The 20,745-nt window shown below is 43.0% G+C and overlaps 1 protein-coding gene across 5 annotated transcripts in view; it reads right to left on the bottom strand.

The window, feature by feature from the left end:
* Positions 1-20,745, bottom strand: part of RPN2 (ribophorin II) — a 57,275-nt gene that overhangs the window by 633 nt on the left and 35,897 nt on the right. Inside the window, exons 10-18 of one of the 5 annotated variants that reach the window (XM_059706105.1) lie at positions 17,047-17,138; positions 15,311-15,425; positions 11,213-11,407; positions 9,943-10,029; positions 8,335-8,430; positions 6,754-6,829; positions 4,444-4,573; positions 2,943-2,990; positions 2,038-2,059 (exon numbers count right to left, since the gene is read on the bottom strand). In XM_059706105.1, coding sequence (XP_059562088.1) covers positions 2,053-2,059; positions 2,943-2,990; positions 4,444-4,573; positions 6,754-6,829; positions 8,335-8,430; positions 9,943-10,029; positions 11,213-11,407; positions 15,311-15,425; positions 17,047-17,138 — 846 coding nt within the window. In that variant the 3' untranslated portion in view covers positions 2,038-2,052. Of the gene's footprint in view, positions 1-2,037; positions 2,060-2,942; positions 2,991-3,268; positions 3,730-4,443; positions 4,574-6,753; positions 6,830-8,334; positions 8,431-9,942; positions 10,030-11,212; positions 11,408-15,310; positions 15,426-17,046; positions 17,139-20,745 lie in introns of those variants that run through there. The other 4 variants (XM_059706104.1, XM_059706106.1, XM_059706108.1 and 1 more) reach the window with 4 other exon arrangements.

Here is a 20,745-nt window from a genome sequence, read left to right as displayed (position 1 = left end):
GGCCAAAAAGACAGTGTAAATTTTTTTTTTAAAGATTTTTTATTGAGTTTTAGAGAGCGAAGAAGGGAAGGGGAGAGAGAAACACTGACATGAGAGCAAAACATTGATCAGCTGCCACACTGGCCAGGGCAAGACAGTATAAATTTTTATTATGTGAACAGAAAAGATGATTTAAAGAATGCTCATCTTCAACTTCCCAGACTCTAGGTCCACCAACCAACATTTGGCCCTCATATAGCTAGGAAGACAACGTTCTGACCACTCAGTACAGAAACCTGCATGCGGTTATGTTTTTGCCAATGGTCAGAATCTAAATCTTAAAATTTTAAGATGGAAAAAACCCACTAATCTCTTTATTCCTTCTTGCTGTAAGGTTGCCTGTCCCTAGACTTCAAGAAGTAATGGGGAAACACAAGAACAAAAATGACAATCTAGACAGACATTGTGCAACCAGGAGGGTGACAACAGCAAGTAAGTGATTTGGTGGCTCTGGCAAGCAGACGCTGGGTGCTGACACACACGCTGTCCTCAGCAGGCAGCTATATCCAATGGTGAGGGCCGATGTGATGAAACAATCTTGCAGATGGCTGCCTTCAACTCAATTAATCGGCAGCTCCAAGGGGCAGGTACAGGCACAGAACTAATCCTGAGGGCTGAAGTGAGTGCTCCTAACTCCCTACCAACACTCAGGTACTTTAAAATGTGTGTTCCAAATGTTCACGTGGAGAGAATAGTATGAGTATGAAACGAGAACAGCTGGAAGGGTAGTGGCCCACAAGCCTTTAATCCTGGCTAAGATGTTATACCCCTGATCACATCAATGTATGTCCTCAAATAAAAACCACCTAGCTACCAGGGACTTTCCTTTAAAATCCAGCCCTGGCTGGTGCACTCAGTGGTTAGAGCATTGGTCCTCACACAGAAGGGCCTCGGGTTAGGGTCAAGGGCACTGGGCTGTAGAGTCCAACCCTGGCCCCAATCAGGGTGTGTGCGGGTGGCAACCAATCACTGGTTCTCGCTTACATTTTTCTCTCTCTCTCTCTCTACCTTCCCCGTCTCCTTTCTACTCTCAAAGGAAATATCCTTGGGTGAGGATTTAAAAAAAAAAAAAAAAATCCTAGGTCTTAACTTCAGAAAGTCCTCAACATCCAAATAATCAAGGATTATTTCCTCTCTTTCAAGCAATATGATTTGGGGACAGTAGGGTGAGGGCAGGCTAGCTAAAAATCAAGAAAGACAAAATCAATCTTTGAAGAATTAAAGAGCTCAGTATTTAGCAGAAAGGACCAGTTCTGAAAGCAAATCTCAGACAGAGCATGTATGTACTTTAGGATAAAACCAAATGGAAATGGCCAAGGAATGAGGATGGGGAGGAGGACTCACTAAAAGGGGACACAGGGACACTTTTTGGAGTGTGGAAATAGGCTATATCTTGATTGAGGTGGTATTTACACTATTGTATGTGTTCGTCAAGATTCACAGAATTCTAACACTAAAAAAGGTGAATTTCACTTTATGTAAGTTAAACCTGAAAAAATAAAATTTAGTTTCTTTTTGTGTTGAGGATGAGACGTTTCAATTTATGGTCACACATCAGTGAAAAGGCTCTACAATCTATGCTTTTGTTGATTTTTTTTTTTTTCAGAGGATTAAAAATTAGATGGCTTCATTGCTCTGGCAGGGAAAGCAATTTCCACAGAAAGGGATGAGAGGGAACATGACTAGAAAATTCAAATACTTCCGCCCTCTTTTTGATCTAGTACAGGGGTCAGCAAACTATGCCCCAAGGGCGAAATCCAGCCCACTGCCTGTTTTTATAAGGAAAGTTCTATTGGAACACAGCCATGCTCATTTATTTTCATAGTCTGTAGCTGTTTTCACATTACAGTGGCAGAGCTGAGTAGTTCTAACAGAGACCGTATGGTCTTCGAAACCTGAAGTACTATCTGGCTCTTTCCAGAAAACCTTTGCCGATCCCTGGTCTAGAGGAGCTGATCAATGAAGCATCAGACACTCTCTCCTCCTTGCTTCCACTTCATCTTTGTTCGAGGACTAATACCTGCATGGAGAATGGGTGATATTTCACACGACATTTCAGTCACACAGGGAGCAGCCCTGATCCATACCCTAAACTCTAGGAATCTGGGTTCTGATACTGGCTTTGCTCTGTGGCCATCAGTCCATAATTTAGAGTCTCACCAAACCAACAGTTTGACCCAACCAAAGATTAGTGTTACAGAAAGGCCTAGAAACCATGACAAGGCGTGCCAGGATTTGTCATCAGATCATCATAAAATGAATTTAGATGTTCTGAATGGGGTTCCCTTTTAAGAAGTCCAAGGCTGGACCTGTCTTATCTCGACTCTGTTCTCCTTCTCCTATAAACATAGAGAGAGAGACTATTATCTTAAAATTACCCCATGAGCCCAGCCAGCACAGTTCAGTAGTTGAGTGTCAATCTATGAACCAGGAGATCACAGTTCGTTTCCTGGTCAGGGCACATGCCCAGGTTTACGGGCTCAATCCCCAGTGTGGGGCGTACAGGAGGCAGCTGATCAATGTTTCTCGCTCAGCATTGATGTTTCTATCTCTCTATCCCTCTCCCATCCTCTCTGAAATCAATAAAAATATATTTTAAAAAAATAAAAAGTACCCCATGAGACATTAGGGAGAATGGAGTTATGTAGTTAAAGCCGGGTCAAGGTTGCTCTGCTGCAAAATTACCTCACCCACTGGGCTAACTCAAGGGGCTTTGGCTTTTGCCCCGGGGCAGTCACAACCTGGGCCAGAAAGTGGGAAAATGGCCTCAGGATTCAGCTTTGGTTTAGGGATGGGTGGGGAGGAATGAGTGGGCTGCAAACTAGGTAAGTAACTGACATGCATGAGGCAGGCAAGGGGGGAAAGGGGGCCTGCTTCTGGATGAGACCGCCCTTCATCGTTACCGTAATGTCCTATATTTTGCCAATCTACTGCTCTGCTCTGCAGCGATCCTGCCAAAGGAAAGAGGGATTGAGAATCAAGAAAGGACAGTGAGAAGAGAAATAAGCTGAGGAAAGAAACGGCAAACACCCAACCAGAGCTTTCTTTAGGGTCACTGACTTTCCCAGTCCAGTGTTTGTTCTAGGACTCACACATGGCAATGTAAGAATGGGCTTTAACCTTCTGTATGGGTAGTGAGGGGGGGGGTGAGATAAGAATCATGATCTCTTCAAAAAATGTACACAATTTTAGGATTCCAGATTAGGAACTCATGCTAAGTGGGATTTCAATCAAATGGTGTCCACCCTTATCTCCCCTTGATTTTGTTTGTCTTGTGGGGCAACTTCCAGAAATAAGAGAACTCAGCAGAGTATGGCCTTGAGTTCCCTGGAGCCTAGACTTGTTGCTGCACAGTAAAAGGACTCAGAACACCTGGCCCTTTCTCAGATGCAATGCATAGCTGCCAAGTGAAGGCTGCTGGAGGGGCAGCAAAATGAACAGCTGCCATTGTTGGTGCTAAGGGAAGCTCTGGTGGAATCTGGATTATTGAGGGCAGTCCAGGTGCACGTCGGGGCTGGGTCTCGATGGTGAGGCCCTAGAAAGCTCACAATGGAGATTCAGGCAGGGATGAGATGTGTGGCTCTCCTGCCCACTAATGATCTCTGAGAAGGCTTCTCTCTGATCTGACCAACTTAATCAGCAGCCGTGTTGAAGGGCACACTACTGAATTACATTCTTCCAGCAAAAGTCCTGGAGAGGAGAAAGCAGGACATGTCTAAAAATGCTAACTTCCAAAGGTGAAAGCAAGTCTGACCCTCTTTTACTTACCTTCACATGGCTGAAATCACCCAAGTTCTAATAAAGTCAAATCAATGAGAAACACCTATGTGACATTTAAATGTGCCCCTAATCCAGGTTCAAAAGTCAAGATGCCATCACATGAGATCTGATCACTGTGTGAACCTAACATTGTCTGGTTCTTGGGGACATGGTATGGGCTACTGAGCAGTGAGGCTGTTTCTGGGGGGAAGAGCATGGACCTTCATGCTCAGGAGGAAAAGCTCCGGGAGCCTGTGGGGGTTACAGAGAAGTAACCCTCTGGGGCAGGGGAGGAGGGCAGGGTTCTCTGGGGCAGCAGAGAACATTGTTATACAGACCAGCACATTAACAACAATCTTCTGCCACATGTCCTAATCCATTTTAATCTTCATAAAACAATCATTTTCTTCTCATGTTCTAATGTGTCAGGGTATAAATGGTTGGGATTTTAAAACATTTAAAGCTGACCACCAAAGCTCTTTTCTGACTTAAAAAGGCTTCTGTATTGGGCTGGATTAACGTGCCACACTTGTCCCTAAGGATGTAAATATTTTACCACATACCGTTGTTCAGAAAGTTGGGGGAGCAGAGCTAACAAAACATTTCTAATCCCACTCTGGGACCGTGGCCCATCGCCAACCTTACCTTTTGATTGCCTGCTGGGCCAGCATCCGATTGCCAGCCAGAAATGTCACACTACCCAAGATGGCCAGGTACTTCAGAGTCTGGAACATGTTGAGCTGAGTCCAGTAGACATACATGAGCCCCAGCATAGCTACAAGAACAGGCACCGTGAGAACCAATTAAATGAAACAGTGACAACAAACTGGGGCAGAGGACAGTGAGGAGCAGTTTGCTAGATCCAAAAAAGATCTGTATTTCTAGACCAGCTTGTTTTATTCCTTTTATCTGATACCAAAAAAACAGATAACTCAATATACTTGCCTCTCAGCCTTCGCTATCAAGAAATCCAGAGGTAAAAACCAGACCTCAGCTACTTTATCTTATTCCACAGTCTGACTCACATAGATTTTCTTTAATGTCAATTTTTTAAAACATTATTGTTATTCTTAGGACTCATTTTATTTTGAAAATTCTGAATAAAAATATACAGGATTAAATAAATAAATAATTTCCTTTTTCTTAAAACTTTTTAAGACATGTTTTTATTAATTTCAGAGAAGGAGAGAGAGATAGAAACATCAATGATGAGAGAAAATCATTAATTGGCTGCCTCCTGCACGCCCCCCACCTGGGATCAAGCCCGCAACCCAGGCATGTGCCCTTGACCAGAATCGAACCTGGGACCCTTTAGTCCACAGGTCGATGCTCTATTCACTCAGCCAAACCGGCTAGGGCAGCCTTGGGCAAACTACGGCCCGCAGGCAGGATCCGGCCTGTTTGAAATGAATAAAACTAAAAAGACCGTACCTTTTTATGTAATGATGTTTACTTTGAATTTATATTAGTTCACACAAACACTCCATCCATGCTTTTGTTCCGGCCATCCGTCAGTTTAAGAACCCATTGTGGCCCTCGAGTCAAAAAGTTTGCCCACCCCTGGGCTAGGGCCTTAAAATTTTTTAAAGGATAATTTGCCACTATGCCTAGGGAGGACTGAGGAGGCTTAGTGAAAAGGGCTCAGGCCTGCACATTGAGAGTACAGGGTCCTGGTCCAGGCCCTGCCCTTCCATCCACTTAATTTCTTTGAGCCTAAATTCTCATCTATCAAATATGGATCATAATTCCTGCCCTGGTCACTCCCATCAGAGTTGTGATGAGAATCAAATAAGGGGATGTGCACACAAAGCATTCTGGCAAGAAAAGTCACAGCTCTAAACAAATTTATATTCAGGTTTTGTTCTCAACCTGACCCAGGAGGCTATCACTCAAATCCAGTAACTGGACTGGAGAGAAAGGTCATCCTATCAATTTTGCCCAGAAGATGATGAATGAACTACAGTGGGGGTTGTTAACCATTTTTGAGGTCATGGACCACTATGAGAATCTGATAAAAGTTATAGACCAGTGATGGCGAACCTATGACACGCGTGTCAAAGGTGACACGCGAACTCATTTTTTTGGTTGATTTTTCTTTGTTAAATGGCATTTAAGTATATAAAATAAATATCAAAAATATAAATCTTCGTTTTACTATGGTTGCAAATATCAAAAAATTTCTATATGTGACACGGCACCAGAGCTAAGTTAGGGTTTTTCAAAATGCTGACATGCCGAGCTCAAAAGGTTCGCCATCACTGTTATAGACTCTCTCTTTCCCCAGTAAAGAAGAGATACACATTTGCCTAGAATTTCAAGGGATTCATCTGTGGCCCCCTAAAGAACCCATGCACTATGGACACAGGAGGGTCTCCTGAAAGAGTCAAAGAAATTAGAAAAGAATATGAAAGTGAAATGCAAGGCACCACTGATCCAATGGTGTTGCAGCCTTTGAAATGCTTAGCTGATTTGTGAATTGAAGTTTAGGTCCTAAGTTCTCAAGAGAACAATGCAGGACAGGGTGTCTGACTGTGGAAAAAACTGTTTTCTATTACTGTCCAAACACAGCCGCCAGCAAATGTGAAGATTGATACCTTGGGGAAAGATAACCTCTGGAAACTACATTAATGCTCTTTGTCCAGGAAGATGGCTCAATGTAAAGATACAATAAGTGAGTAATCTCTGGAAATGAACAGGGCTATTAAGTGAGGGTAAATGGCCTGCCAACAGCAGCCTATTACAATGAAACCCAATATAATGACAGCTGTTCTAAGCTGATGGCCCAAACAGGTTTATCATCATATTAACTGTCCTAAAAGGCCAGGAGGAAGAGGGAAATGTTATACTATTAAGTCATTATAGTTAATAGGCTGTGGGTCTACTTAACAGGGCGTTTGCGTGGGCAGGCTAAATGTCAGAGGAGGTTAAATGGAATTAGCAGCCGGGAGCACTTACCAGCATGTCCCAGGTGAAAGATAATCGTGCTAGGAGCAAAAGTAAAGTTGGAGATATTGGCACCAATCCGGATCCACTAAACAATGGGGAGAAATAAATTAAAAAGACTTTACAATATGAAAGGGAGGCAACACCTGGCATGTCAATGCTAGTCCAATGAACAATCCTAAGGGCTTACAAGTTCATGCATACTTGGACAGGGAATTTTCCCAAGTGACAATTAACCTATTCTAAGTCTTTAGGAAAAATTGTTCCTTTTTTCCCCCCCTTTAGAAAGGCATTCCAACACCTGCTCTCAAATGTGCTTGGGTAACTCAAACCTGAACATCATACATTGACAGCAAACTTTTCTATTTTAAAATAGGTGAACCCATGAAGCTGAAAGGTCAGAAACTGCGTTCATGATAAAGTAACTGGCACCCCTGCTATTTTCTCTAAGTATTGGTAAGATAAACCCACTGGCAGCTGGTAGGATGCGTGCTCTTGCTGTGGGTTCCTTGGCTTTTGAAATTCTGATCTCTCAAATATGACAACAGGTACCCATACCCTAGGGCAGTGATGGCGAACCTATGACACGCGTGTCAGAGGTGACATGCGAACTCATTTTTTTGGTTGACTTTTCTTTGTTAAATGGCATTTAAATATATAAAATAAATATCAAAAATATAAATCTTCGTTTTACTATGGTTGCAAATATCCAAAAATTTCTATATGTGACATGGCACCAGAGCTAAGTTAGGGTTTTTCAAAATGCTGACACGCCGAGCTCAAAAGGTTCGCCATCACTGCCCTAGGGTCTGATTTCTGAAAACTTGTGGCATGCCTTTCAGATTTATATTGACCAATAATTTTATTGACCAATTATTTTATTAATATCAATGAATGAACTAGGAACAGGCAATTTTCCAAAAGTAAGATCTAATAAGTTGCAAATTTTCTGAACTTTGATGATATGAATCTATGTTTATCATTTTTAAAAAGAAAAAAAATTAATTCGTAAAAAATTTTCAAATAGTACTTTAAAGCATAAAAGGTAAACATTTCTTTTCTCTATACTCCTTAAAAAGACCTCTCCTTAGAGGTAACCCTATCCTAACCCCTTGTCTTCTTTACTCAATAAGACATCCTAGCAATCTTGTCATATCAGCATATAAATCTATCCATTCTTTTAATAAACTGCATATTATTCCACAGTATGGATGTCCCATAGTTTATAAAGACTTTAGGTTGCTTATAGTTTTATGCTCTAGTGCTGAAATGCACAGCCTCTGTACTCTATTTTTACATAGCTATAGGCATTGGGGCCTTTTTTATTTTTCTCCCAGTCCATACACCCTCATCATTTTCAATGGCCATTGGGTATTTTCTCATGCCCCTTATTAATGGAGTGGTTTATTTGGCTGCTTCCCCATAGTGGGGACTTTTAGTTATTCTAAAAGTTTTTGACCATTGGTGCAGGTCACAGCTGCTGGACCCCTTTGGAGCTGTGCTGAGGCCAGAGCACAAAGCCTCCTTTGGACAGCTACATCTGCTGAATCTGGCGCCAGACACATGCTGCCCGTGCTAATCACAGCTACTTACCAGAGCAAAGAGCAGGAGCAAGGGCGAGAGGATCAGGGCAGTGAACGTATTAGACACCACTGTAGGGGGCCTCTTCTCAGGCTCACGGAACAGGTGCTACCAAAATAAGTCACACCAGGAATATTTAAGAACATGCCCTTCCCTGTAGGAGCTGCCATGTTTACCAGGGTCCAAAATGCCAATGACAGTCAAGATGAGGAACTGTCTCTCAGAGGCTAAAACCCCCTGGCAATGAATGGCCACTTGGCCTTTTGCCTCATCTCAGTGCTGATTTCTGATCCCAGAGGTCTCCTTTCAAAGACAATATACTAGTCTCAGCTCACTACTTGGCCAACCCTCTTTATCCCTTCAAAGACTCATTGCCATTTAGAGGCTGGGGAATTGCAATCCATCAAGTGGCATTTGCCTAGTATCAATGAGGGAGCCCAGGTATATGAATGGCTTGAGCAACACACCCAAGGCAGGAGTCTGGATTTTTTAATGCTTCTGGGTCTCCAAGGTGGGACTATCCATCATATGTCACCCCTCCACTAAGTCAGCTAACTGGTGTTAACCTCACTCTCTTTAACACAGTCCTACTCTACCCTTGGGGCCTCCCCCACTTTTTTTTTTTAACAGTGAAATAAGAGTAGTCTGCTTGGAACACTTCAACATTAATTTACACATAGGTTTCCACATTACTACAGTAAGATCATTTCTCATGAATGCAAAATAATTCACTGAGTGGATCATCTCAATTTTCTTAACCAGTGATGAAACTGTTGAACAATTCTTGTGCTTATTTTGAAAGTGTTTTAGAAACTTTTAAAAGCCTTTCTTGGCTTATCCATTTTTCATTATCTGCTGTTTTTTTGTTTTGTTTTTTAAATCCTTATCCCAGGATATTTTTCCCATTGATTTTTATAGAGTGGAGGGGGGCAGGGAGAGAGGAAACATTGACATAAGGCACATTCATTGCCTCCCGCACGAGCACTGACTGAGGCAGGGAATGGAACCTGCAACCGAGGTATGTGCCCTTGACCAGTAATCACACCCACGACCCTTAGATCCAGGGGCTGATGCTCTAACCACTGAGATAACTGGCCAGGGCTATCTATCCATTATCTGTTTTGATCCTCACAGTAGTCTGTGAGCTGCGCTGGGCAGGGATCGCTAACATTTGTGTGCAAGGAAGGTGAATCCCAGAAGAGAGGAAGAATTTGCCTCGGGGAGTAAAGCCCTGTTGTCCCAGTTGAGTTTTCCACCAGTCAACCCCATCAGCCCTGATTTATGTAGGAGCAGACAGAAAGAAAGCCAAGCCCAGCTTTGCTATAGCTGTCAGGCAGTGATCTCAGGCTGTACCTCCTGGATGTTTAGGAAAAACAGACTTGAGTTCTGAGATTGTCTACAACTACCTGCTTTCTGGGAGCTGGTCACAGGGCTCTTTGAGCCAGTTTTGTCATCTCTAGAATGCGATTGATATATGCTCTGCCTAATTCACAGGGTGGTGAGGACCAAACTATACAACATTATACAGACAAGTTAAAGAAGGGCCCAGAGTCATTGTCCAGAGTTCTGCTACCATTTCACATTTCCTTGTGCTTAGTGGAGAAGCCTCTTGAAATATACCTGAATTTCCTGTTTGGGGGTGAAAAGGTTCTTGGACAGGACAGTTGATGGAGCATCTTCCTCAGGGAACTTGATGACCACATCAGCCTAAAAGAGTAAGAGCATCTTTAAAGTCACAGGGGCAGAGAAGGGGGTAAGATTCAATAGTACCTCCTAACTCACATCCAGGATCATAACTGGAAAAAGTTCCAAGCAGTACAATCACTTCTAAGTAAGCAAACTGAGGCAGTAAAAATTTCAAGAACAAAATAATAATTTGTTGAAAATGTTTTTTAGAGCAAGAGTTCCAATTTTCTACCAGCCTGGTGAGCTGCTTAATACAAAAATCTCAGCTGGTACTCAGGCTGTTACAGCTGCAATCAGAAAACACTCAGTGTCCCTGGGAAGTGTGATTTAGTCACAGAAAAAAAAAAAAAAAAAAAAAGAAATGAAAATGCGGTCTCATACAAAAAGCAGCCCAAAGTCCAGGAGAAGAAAGGGAGCTTTGAATACAACACAAGAAACACAGCTGCCCCTTTGTCTTGCAAAAGGAGCCAACCACCATTCAAGGATGCAATCTGGCCTCTGTTACCTTTCCAATCTCTTTGTCTACTACTGCTGACCAGATTCATCAGGTGCTCCAGTAAAACAGACCCACACATTGCAGTGAAAGTAACTCAGGCTGTTCCCCAGGGATCAGCCCACAGCCTCATATACTATTCTGATAAACCCTTGTAATTCTTCAATACCTAGCTCAAATGCCATGTTTTTTAAGAAGTTTTCTCTTATCAATTGAGATACACAGGTGAAAGGCACTATGTAAACTATGACATGTTATGCAAATATTATTAGTTTATTAGCATTTTGAATATCCTATAATTCAATGTTCCACACCATCCTGATTGTTACTGGAACTCAAATCTTACCCCAACCCCAATCCCACAAGGTATACCATATCTAGCAGTTATGTATCCTACATAGTGCTTTGATGTAATATGAAAACCTCCCAGTATAACTTTTATAGAAATTTGCTAGAACCCACAAGGGCAAATATATACTTCATTCATTCACTCGATTACTGTTTACTAAGCACCTACTATGTGCCAGGCTATATCATGCCCCTAAGACTAATAGTGGCAGCACACAGCCCCTCACCTCACAATGCATATTTGTTGCCCCGTGAATGGCACAGGCAAGGCTAGGGTAAAAAACCCAGGCCCTGAAAAGGAACTGTCTGTGTCTGACTGGCACAGCCACTCTTGCCTAGGTCAAGCTGCATTTAGGCACATACCACATTCCAAAGGATTGGGTTCTTCAAAGTGGCATCTCCGATGATCAAGTAGAGAGTGTAGATGCCAGAGGCAGAGTCAAATTCGATCTTTCTCTCCGAAGTATCCAGTTCAAACTTGTACACATTCTTGCTGTCCGGCTCAGCTACAAACACTACTTCCTGGCCAGTCTTCTGGTTATGGAGTCGGACAAATGTCTAGATGAAACAATAATATTGTATCTTATCTGATAATTTAAAAACTCCCTCAGGGCCCAATACTGAATCAATGAGGCAGCAGACTGCTGACTCTTTCAACACAGTGAGAGCTCCTGCCTGAGAGAGCGGAAGGGGTGCGGAAGGAGTGGCCATCCCACCCTGGTTCCTGGCTCAGGCAGCAGAGATAACTTTTGCTAGCATAAGAAATTTAACTTAGGGATGCAGCCAATTCTTGACAATTGGAGGATGAATGCCCAGTTTGTGGATGATTTAAGCCCTTTGCTGTTGCTGCAATTTCTTCTTCCTGCCAGCCTTTTGGCCACTTCACTGCCCAATTAACTTCTTCACCAGAGGATAAAAAGAAGGGAAATGAGGTGGAACTGTGAGAGGCCCATTTTCAATTTCCTACTGCCTCCAGCTAAAGATTTAGTAGTGCAGGCTTGGAGATTGATAGCAGGCGGAGTTCTAATCAAGCAGAGCAGCCTGGTGTCACTGAGAGCGCCCAGGTTTTGAAGACAGACAGACTTGGATCCACTACTTATTAAGTGCAGATTACTTAAACCTCCTTAGGCCTTGATTTCATCTTTATGACAATAAGATTAACTTCAACGTGCAGTATATCTGTGTGAAGATTATGTATACAAAGCATTTAGCACAGGACCTCATGTACTCTAGCTGGTCAACAACAAACAGCAGCCGATATTATCAATATGATGGTGCCAGTCTAATCACTTTATCCCCCCAATGCCATAAGAAACTAAGGTTTCTCCACATTATAACTGCAGCAAAACTTAATATCCCCTCATAGCTTTTCTTCAAAATAAAGAATTCAACAAGGCAAGTAGATTGGTTCCATTTTACAGGTCATAAGGCATGCGGATTAAATGAGTTACACAGCTAGTGCTGAATCCACAGAAAAAATACAAATCTCATTTGTTACTCTACACCTGGGCAACGAACCCTCAAAAGTATTTAGGAAAAGGGTCCAGAGATGTGAAGCATCCTGGCTATAGTCTTGGCCAAGAATGGGATTTCAGGAGCTCAGATGCCTGATCTTCCTCCTTTCAGAGCCAAGTGCAGGCGGCAGCCAGGTTTGTCTGCAAAATGCTATTATACCTGGGAGGACTCTTAGCCATGGTTTTCAAACCAGAATCTTAGATGAGACAAGTATTCAGTTAAAGTTAAATTTCCTCACTAACTTTCATACCCTAACCCAAATTTCACCAATTTATTAGTCTTATAATTTCCTTTCTTTGTATTCTTTCTTCCCTTGTGCTGTTTGGTTGGTAAATATCATTGAGAAGAGCTGCAAAATGCTAAGAGGCTAAGTACTGAACAGTTGGTTAGCCATGGTTCTGATCAAGTACACAAACCAAGCTCTCTGGAGCTTGAGGATGGAAGGGAGAGAGGAGCAAAGAAGTGCTGGGATGATGTTCCTGCAAGCAGTCACGTTGGGGGCTGGGCACAAGCGAAGCCACTGCAGCTATAGGAAACAGAAAGCAAAAGGTTTCCAATTCACCCAACTCAGAGGTCAGCTCTGAAGCTGCCCCTCCAGCATGGACACAAGTCTAGTGGCTCTTGCCAAAGTATTGCTTACAAAGCACCTAAACCAAGCCCATTAGGTCCCATACTCTTTCCTATCTTTTAGTATTCAGAGTATTTATCCGAATTTCCCTTTATAATACAACCATAGATGAGACAGGGCTGAGAGCAATTACTGCCAACCATGGGGGATGACAGAGGTGCCTGAGAGGACAGAAGGCCATATCTGATTCTCTAGGGAAAGGACTTGGTTTGAAAATCTTTCAAAGAATATTATCCTATCTAATAAAAGAGAAACATGGTAATTGGCATACGACTGCTACCCTTCCCATTGGCTAATCAGTGAGATATGCAAATTAACTGCCAGCCAAGATGGCAGCGGGCAGCCAGGAAGCTTGAAACTAACATGAGGCTTGCTTGCTTCAGTGACGGAGGACTCCAACGTTCCCCGCCTGCCTTGCCGTCCTCTGAGCTTGCAGTTTAAGAAAGATTGTAACAAATATAGAAGCTAAACAAAATCCCAGAAACCTGCTTTCAGCGAGCCCGGGATCTCAGAGCTGGAGTTATACATTGTTTTGATTATAGAACCCAAACAAACCAGATACCTTCTTTCAACAGCAGAGGCCTCAGAGCTGGAGCCAGAGCTAAAGCTGGCCCAGAATAAAAAAGAAAAAGAAAAAAAGGAGCAGTTGGGAGCCTCAGTCCCGCCAGCCTGAAAACAGCCCTCAGCCCCTTACCCAGACTGGCCAGGCACCCCAGTGGGGACCCCCATCCTGAAGGGTGTGTGACCAGCTGCAAACAGCCATCATCCCCTCACCCAGACTGGCCAGGCACCCCAGTGGGGACCCCCACCCTGATCCAGGACACCCTTCAGGGCAAACCAGCCAGCCCCACCCATGCACCAGGCCTCTATCCTATATAGTAAAAGGGTAATATGCCTCCCAGCACCGGGATCAGCGGAGCCGCGAGGCCTCCCAGCACCAGGATCAGCGTGACAGGGGGCAGCGCCCAAACCCCGATTGCCCTGCGGCTCTGTGTGTGACAGGGGGCGGGGCCACAACCTCCGTATCGGCCCTGCTCTGTTCGTGACAGGGGAAGGCGCCCCAACCCCCTGATCGGCCCTGCTCTGTGCCTGATAGGGGGGAGCTCCCCAACCCCCTGATCACCCTGCGGCTCTGTGTGTGACAGGGTGCGGCGCCCCAACCCCCCCTCCATGGGCCCTACTCTGTGTGTGATGGGGTAGAGCCATAACCTCCCCATCGGCCCTGCCCTGAGTGTGACAGTGGGCGGTGCCCCAACTCCCCTATCGGCCCTACTCTGTGAGTGACGGGGGGAGCTGCTCAACCCCGATGGGCCCTGCTCTGTGCGTGACAGGGGGGAGCTCCCCAACGCCCCTGATGGGCCCTGCTCTGTGCATGATGGGGGGAGCTCCCCAACCCCCTGATGGGCCCTGCTCTGTGCGTGACAGGGTAAGGAGTCCCAACCCCCCTGATGGACCCTGCTCTGTGCGTGACAGGGGGCAGCTCCCCAACCCCCTGATTGGCCCTGCTCTGTGCGTGACAGGGAGTGGTGCCACAATCTCCCCATCGACTCTGCCTTGAGTGTGACAGGGGGCGGTGCCCCAACCCCCCAATCGGCCCTACCCTGAGCGTGACTGAGGGTGGCATCGCAACCTCCCGATCCGTCCTGCTCTGTGCATGACAGGGGGCAGCGCCCCAACTCCCCAATCAGCCCTGCTCTGAGCCCGACCAGGGGCTGCACCTAGGGATTGGGCCTGCCCTCTGCCACCCGGGAGCAGGCCTAAGCCAGCAGGGCATTATCTCCTGAGGGGTCCCAGACTGCAAGAGGGCACAGGCCAGGCTGAGGGACCCCTCCCTTCCCCCTCGAGTGCACAAATTTTTGTGCACCGGGCCTCTAGTTACTTTACAAAACTGAAACCTATCGCTTTCATAATATGAAGTAGGGACAAGTTAAAAAGAACTGTTCTTCAGATTCCCACAAATAGAAACCTGCTTTGGCTATTACAAAAACTTGCTTGAGCCATTGCCTAGGTTTTCCTTTTTTTTAAATTATTTTAAGGCATAGTTTTTGGTGGGGGTTTTTGTCAGAAAGAAAAAAGCCTCAATTAAGTGCTAATCTGTCTTAAATATATCTCAATACCAGCTAATATTTTTAAAAAAAGAGTGTATGCCAGGTTCAGGATTACAACCAATATAAGAAGGGGCAGAGTGTCATGTGGGAGAACCGGATGGACCTTCAGGGTGCAGAGTGAAGATCTGAAAGCAGGAATTTGGAATCTTCTCTAGGCAGTTATATAGTTGACTATAATGTTTCAAGGCAAGAGAATGGCTTTTTCCTGACCTGGTGAGGGGTGAGCTCAGCACCAGTATTCACATCTACCAGCTGGAAGAAGAGAGCAAAGTTCTGGTGGCTGTCTGCGATGAACGTGCCCTTGGCCTTGGCTGGATAGGTCACCCTGAAAGAGATATTTATACAGTAAATTTATAGAGAGGATCTGCACATATCTAAGAACAGAGTAAAGAATGCAAACTTCACTTCATTTTTTCAACTTCCCTGTCTCATTGTTGTGGACAGACAGACATGGAAAACTGTCTGTGACCTGAGGGTTAATTGGATTGATAAAACCAGGACCGAGAAAAGCACAAAATAGATTTTTATCAGGGTCTGGAGAACTGCTATGTTATGTGTCCAGGCTTTCTTTCACTTCAAGGACCTAAGGACGTCAACCAAGTCAGGAACCAGTAGGGCTCATGTGTCCCCCTACAGGCACACAGATGGACTAGAGCGCTGGGATGGCAAAACCACAAGGAGAAATAATAATCAGATCAATGTTAGCAGCATATGTGAGCAAGGCTGGAAAATGGGGTAGGAAATGCAAAGGAAAAAAAGGGTACTTCTAAGTTTTTCTTTCTTTTTTTTAATGCTGTATGTTTTCCTAGATACTTTTTCAATTTCTTTTTCTGCCTGAAATTGGATTTTTAAAAGTCATTTTCTGAAAGGGCAGTTTTATGAGAAAACTGTTGTTGTCAAAGCTATTTCCTGGGATTTTAGGTTAAAATGGCCAGAGGGTAGAACAAGCAAAATGGTTATAGAGCTCACATATGGCTATATTTTATACTTAGGCTTTATATCTACTTATGAGTAATAAAACTCTTCATTTATATAGAACATTAAACTTTGCAAAACATTCTCACAGATATTATTTCAGTAGATTTTCAAAAGTGCTTTCATCTCCAGTGTCACTATGAAACTATCTAAACCAGAGGAAGAAGGGCCAGCCCTTTCACAGGACTTAAAGGTTTTGCTTCTAGGTTCTAGCTAATATCCCATCTTCAAAATGGTCTTGAGAATTCACGTACTTTCTTTGGCATCTATATCCACCCAAGTTAAGATGGGGGTCTGACTATACCCAAAGGTATAGATGACCCCTCAAAGTTAGGATCTAGGAAAAGCCTGACAAATGGGCTTCACACAGTGTTCTGACTGAACCCTGATCAATTACTAATGGTTACTTAGAAGGTTGTGTTAAAAAAGATTCTAAGTTCAACAGGAACAAATGCTGTGACTGATCAATGATGTCTTTCATGAACTTGAGAAAGGGAATCATATCCCTACTGTTAGGTATGTGCCATCTCAGTTCTAAGAACCTATGAGGCTTCCAACATTTTCCAGACACACTGTGGGCCAAAGAGAGTTGCCATGAGGCCACTCAAAGCAACTTCAGAACTGTGAAGACAAAGAGATTACACCAGAATGTAAATTAATATACTGCTTCCTTCACTGATAAAGTTTTTCTTTTTAAAATCATCATCTTAACTAAATAGTGTGCTTGGTGACATAGCTGACTGACTCAGACTTACTCCTTATTTCATGGGCCGGTTTGCTCAGAGACTGACAGCAGGTACAGATACCTCCCCAAACTGCTTGGATGCCAAGCAGCACCCCTGGTGGTGTGCCAGCAGAACTATAGCCTCTTCAATTTGGAGTGCAAGCTGGATCACTGATGACAGAAATGACATCTAGAGCGGCTCAGCTCAAGCCTGAGCTCCCCTGTGCCCAGGAGGCATCCCACCTACCGTGTGGTTTTGGGTGCAATGCTCTGATCCTTATCCACAGTGGAGAGATCAACATTTGTGATGCCAACTTCAGTGGAAATCTTGACCCTGAGCTAGAGTGAAACACAGAAGAAAATCAACAAGTCACCTGGTAGATGTGCCAGGAATTAACACACATATCTAAACTAAGAACCAGGAGGTCACGTTTCAATTCCAGGTCTTTCCTTATGTCCTTTAAAATAAATAAGGGGGGAAACCCTTAAGCAGTACCCTTCAAATAACTTAAATCAAAATCAACAGGTACTCAATTCTAATGACAGCTAATGTTTATTGAGTGTTTACTATGTGAAAGACACTGACTTTACAAAGATTATCTCATTTAATCCTCACAACTCTGTAAGGCAGTGCTATTTCAGATGGGGAAATTGAGTCCATGTTAGGCACCTTGCTATCCAGCTTCCCAGCAACACTTACTCTGTCCGAAGCAGACTAAGTCTACCCAGGAAGACCTAAGAAGCCATGGCAGCCATCTGTACTGTTCACCAAGTACTTCTGGTTCTCCTGAGCATATGGTAGAATTGTACTTCCCTGCCCCTCTGGAGTCAAGCGTAGCCATGTGACTTGCTTTGGCCAATGAAATGTGAGCAAAAGTGACTGTGTCACTTCCAAGTGAAAACTTTAAGAGTCAGTGTGTGATTCTTTTTCCCTCTGACATGGGCAATGCACAGAGAAAGGTTTGCTCTTTCAGCCTGGGTCCTAGAGTAAGGAAAACATGAAGCAGAGCCTCCAGTTGACAGATTATATACCTAGCATGGACCAAAAAGAACCTCTTGTTTTAAGCCAGCAGTTGCTAACCTTTCGGACCTCACGGACCACACCACCAGTGGTCCACAGACCACCAGTTGGCAACCGCTGTTTTAAACCACTGAAATTTTAGAGTTTATTACAAGCACAAACCAGTCCATTTTTACTCTTACCATGTTTGAATTCTATACATTCCTTATAAACATCTTCACAAAGAGGAGCTCACTGATGCCAGTACACAAATTTTTAAAAATTAAAATATAAAATTCCAAAAAAGACAGAAAATATGCTGTCTATTTATGGAAAATTTTTTTATTTAAAATCTAAATTTGAATGTGCAAATTATGCAAACACACCTATGGCACTTATGTGTAAACATCTGTGAGATTTCCAAATATCTGAATGCAATACTTACGGAAATCTTTGCCAAAATCCACTGGTTTATAGTCTAAGTCAAGATCAAGGAATAGAGATAGAGGACTGGAGAAATAAATGAAGGATAGCTTCAGCATTTTTCTAAAATGTACTATTAAGGTGTGACAGTCTCAAATCAAGGACAAAGAAGAAAAATTATAAAAGAATAAAGATAACTATCAAGTAATTCCTTTTAACAGCCTTCTCTTCTGCCATCATAATAACTATTTTGTGACAGCAGCCTGCATTATCAGATTGAATAGGGGTGTTCTGTTTTGCTTTAAAAAAAAAAAAAGAAAAGAAACTTGAATGTAAAAGATTTATTATCAGAAGCCGTAAGGCTGTTATCTATTTTTTGAATACATAGCCACCTATTGACAGAATTATATTTAGTATCACTGCTTGTCACTGAATCTAGGCAACTGGGTGGATTAGGCAGTGTGGGAAAACAGTCGTCCTTTAAGTTGAATAAACCCCCAAGGAGAGAGCTGGGAGCCTCTACTGACTCTTTGGGCTCTCTGCAGAGCAAACAGCTTCACAAATCATACCGAACTCAGAAACAGCAGGCTCTCTTTCTATATAAAGCTCAACCCAGAGACACACTGACACTACTTCCATTTGAAGAAAAACTGAAGTGGAAGGTTCATCTGGAGCACCGAGGTACAGGGGATATACAGAGATGGCAAGATGTACTTCCTGTCCTAAAGGGACGCATATATGCAAAGCTAAATTATAAGAGACCAGGCTGCTTTAATGGAAGAATATACAAAGTGCTACAAAAGCACAGAAGGACCGTGACTCAAGTTGGCCTTGGGGTATCCCTGGCTGGGAAGTAGAAAATGTAAGGAAGGAGTTGTTTAGCAATACCCCAAACTATTAAAAAAAACATGTCTTCATAGTAACTACTTTGCAAACTTCACCAACATTAAATGAGTCCCTCTTCACTCCAGTGACTCATTCTCTTAACACATTTCGTACCGCTCAGGAGTTTTCTCGTGTTTCGCACGCCATCTGTTAAGGACCGCTCACGAGTGTTCTCGTTTTTCACGCCCATGGAAAAAGGAGCGAATCTAGATACTTATGTAAATTTTGTTTGGTCCCTTTTCACAGAGGAAAATGTTTTACGCAGTACCATACGTTAAAAAAGTACTAGGAACTTTAATTGTTTTTGTAAATAAAAATGTTATAATTATTGAAAAAACAACACCTAAAGTGCATTATGATGATTTAAATAACGTGCAGTTTGCCCAAAAACGTGTGGTCCCTGGCGTATGTCTTAGAGATTTCTATGCGGTATGCAATGTGTTAAGAACTCACTCATTTAATTTGTAAATATGATCTTGAAATCATCGTCCCACCTAAACGCCCATAAACAGGAGACAAGTTAAGTAAATAATGGCACATGTATACTATGAATTACTATGGAGCAATTCAAAAGAACAATGTAGATGTTCACAGACTCCTACTTTTGAATACACAGCCATCTATTGGAAGAATTATACTTAACATCACTGCCTGTGATCAAGTCTAAGCAACTGGGTGAATTATTGTGGGGGTTGGAGGAGGAGAGAGGAGGCCATTAAGTTGAATAGACCCCCAAGGAAAAAGCTGGGAGCCTCTACTTCGTGACGAAAGCAGAGAATACAGCTGCTTATAGAATGATCCCTTTTGTGCAAATAAGAAAGGCTATGCAGACATTCATTGATACATGCATCCTTCTTTTCCTTAAAGTGAACAGTTAACTGCTAATAATGGATTCTCAATAAGGAGAAGGACTGGATTGAGGGTTTGAGAGAAGGGTCTTATTACATATCTTTTGGTACCTTGAATTTTTTTAACTACATGCATATTTAAAAAAATAGGGATTATTTGAGTAATAAGATTGCATGCCATATACCTTCTTTTTTAAAAAATATTTTTTCATTGATTTTACAGAGAGGAAGGGAGAGGGATAGAGAGTTAGAAATATTCGATGAGAGAGAAACATCGATCAGCTGCCTCCTGCAACCCCCACTACTGAGGATCGAGCTTGCAACCAAGGTACATGCCCTTGACTGGAATCGAATCCGGGACCCTTTGTCCATGGGCTAACACTCTATCCACTGAGCCAAACTGGTTAGAGTTACCTTCTTCTTTATAAATGTTTTGTATTAAAAAGTACCTCTACCACCCCAAAAGTACCACCCAATATATATGATTTTAAAAATAATTACTCTCCTTTTCAGCAGATGGATATACACAAACTGACGTTTAAAGACTAGTGTAAGGCTCTTCCATATATGCTAATTATAGTGATAAGGAAGCCATCAGGTTTTTGCTTAGACTCCCGACTATAAACTTACAACAATAAGATGATCACTAAAGCCTACTAATCAAGATTCAACTGTGTTTGTTCTAAGAATATCATAAGTATTCCCAGACAATACAGACACACAAATGACAAAAGGGCAAACTACAGTGAACTCAAGCCAATTGGGGTTTGCTCTCAGCCCTAACTTTAAA

This window comes from Myotis daubentonii, chromosome 8 (assembly GCF_963259705.1).
Source record: "Myotis daubentonii chromosome 8, mMyoDau2.1, whole genome shotgun sequence".
Lineage (NCBI taxonomy): Eukaryota > Metazoa > Chordata > Mammalia > Chiroptera > Vespertilionidae > Myotis > Myotis daubentonii.
This window is presented reverse-complemented; position numbering and strand designations above follow the sequence as displayed.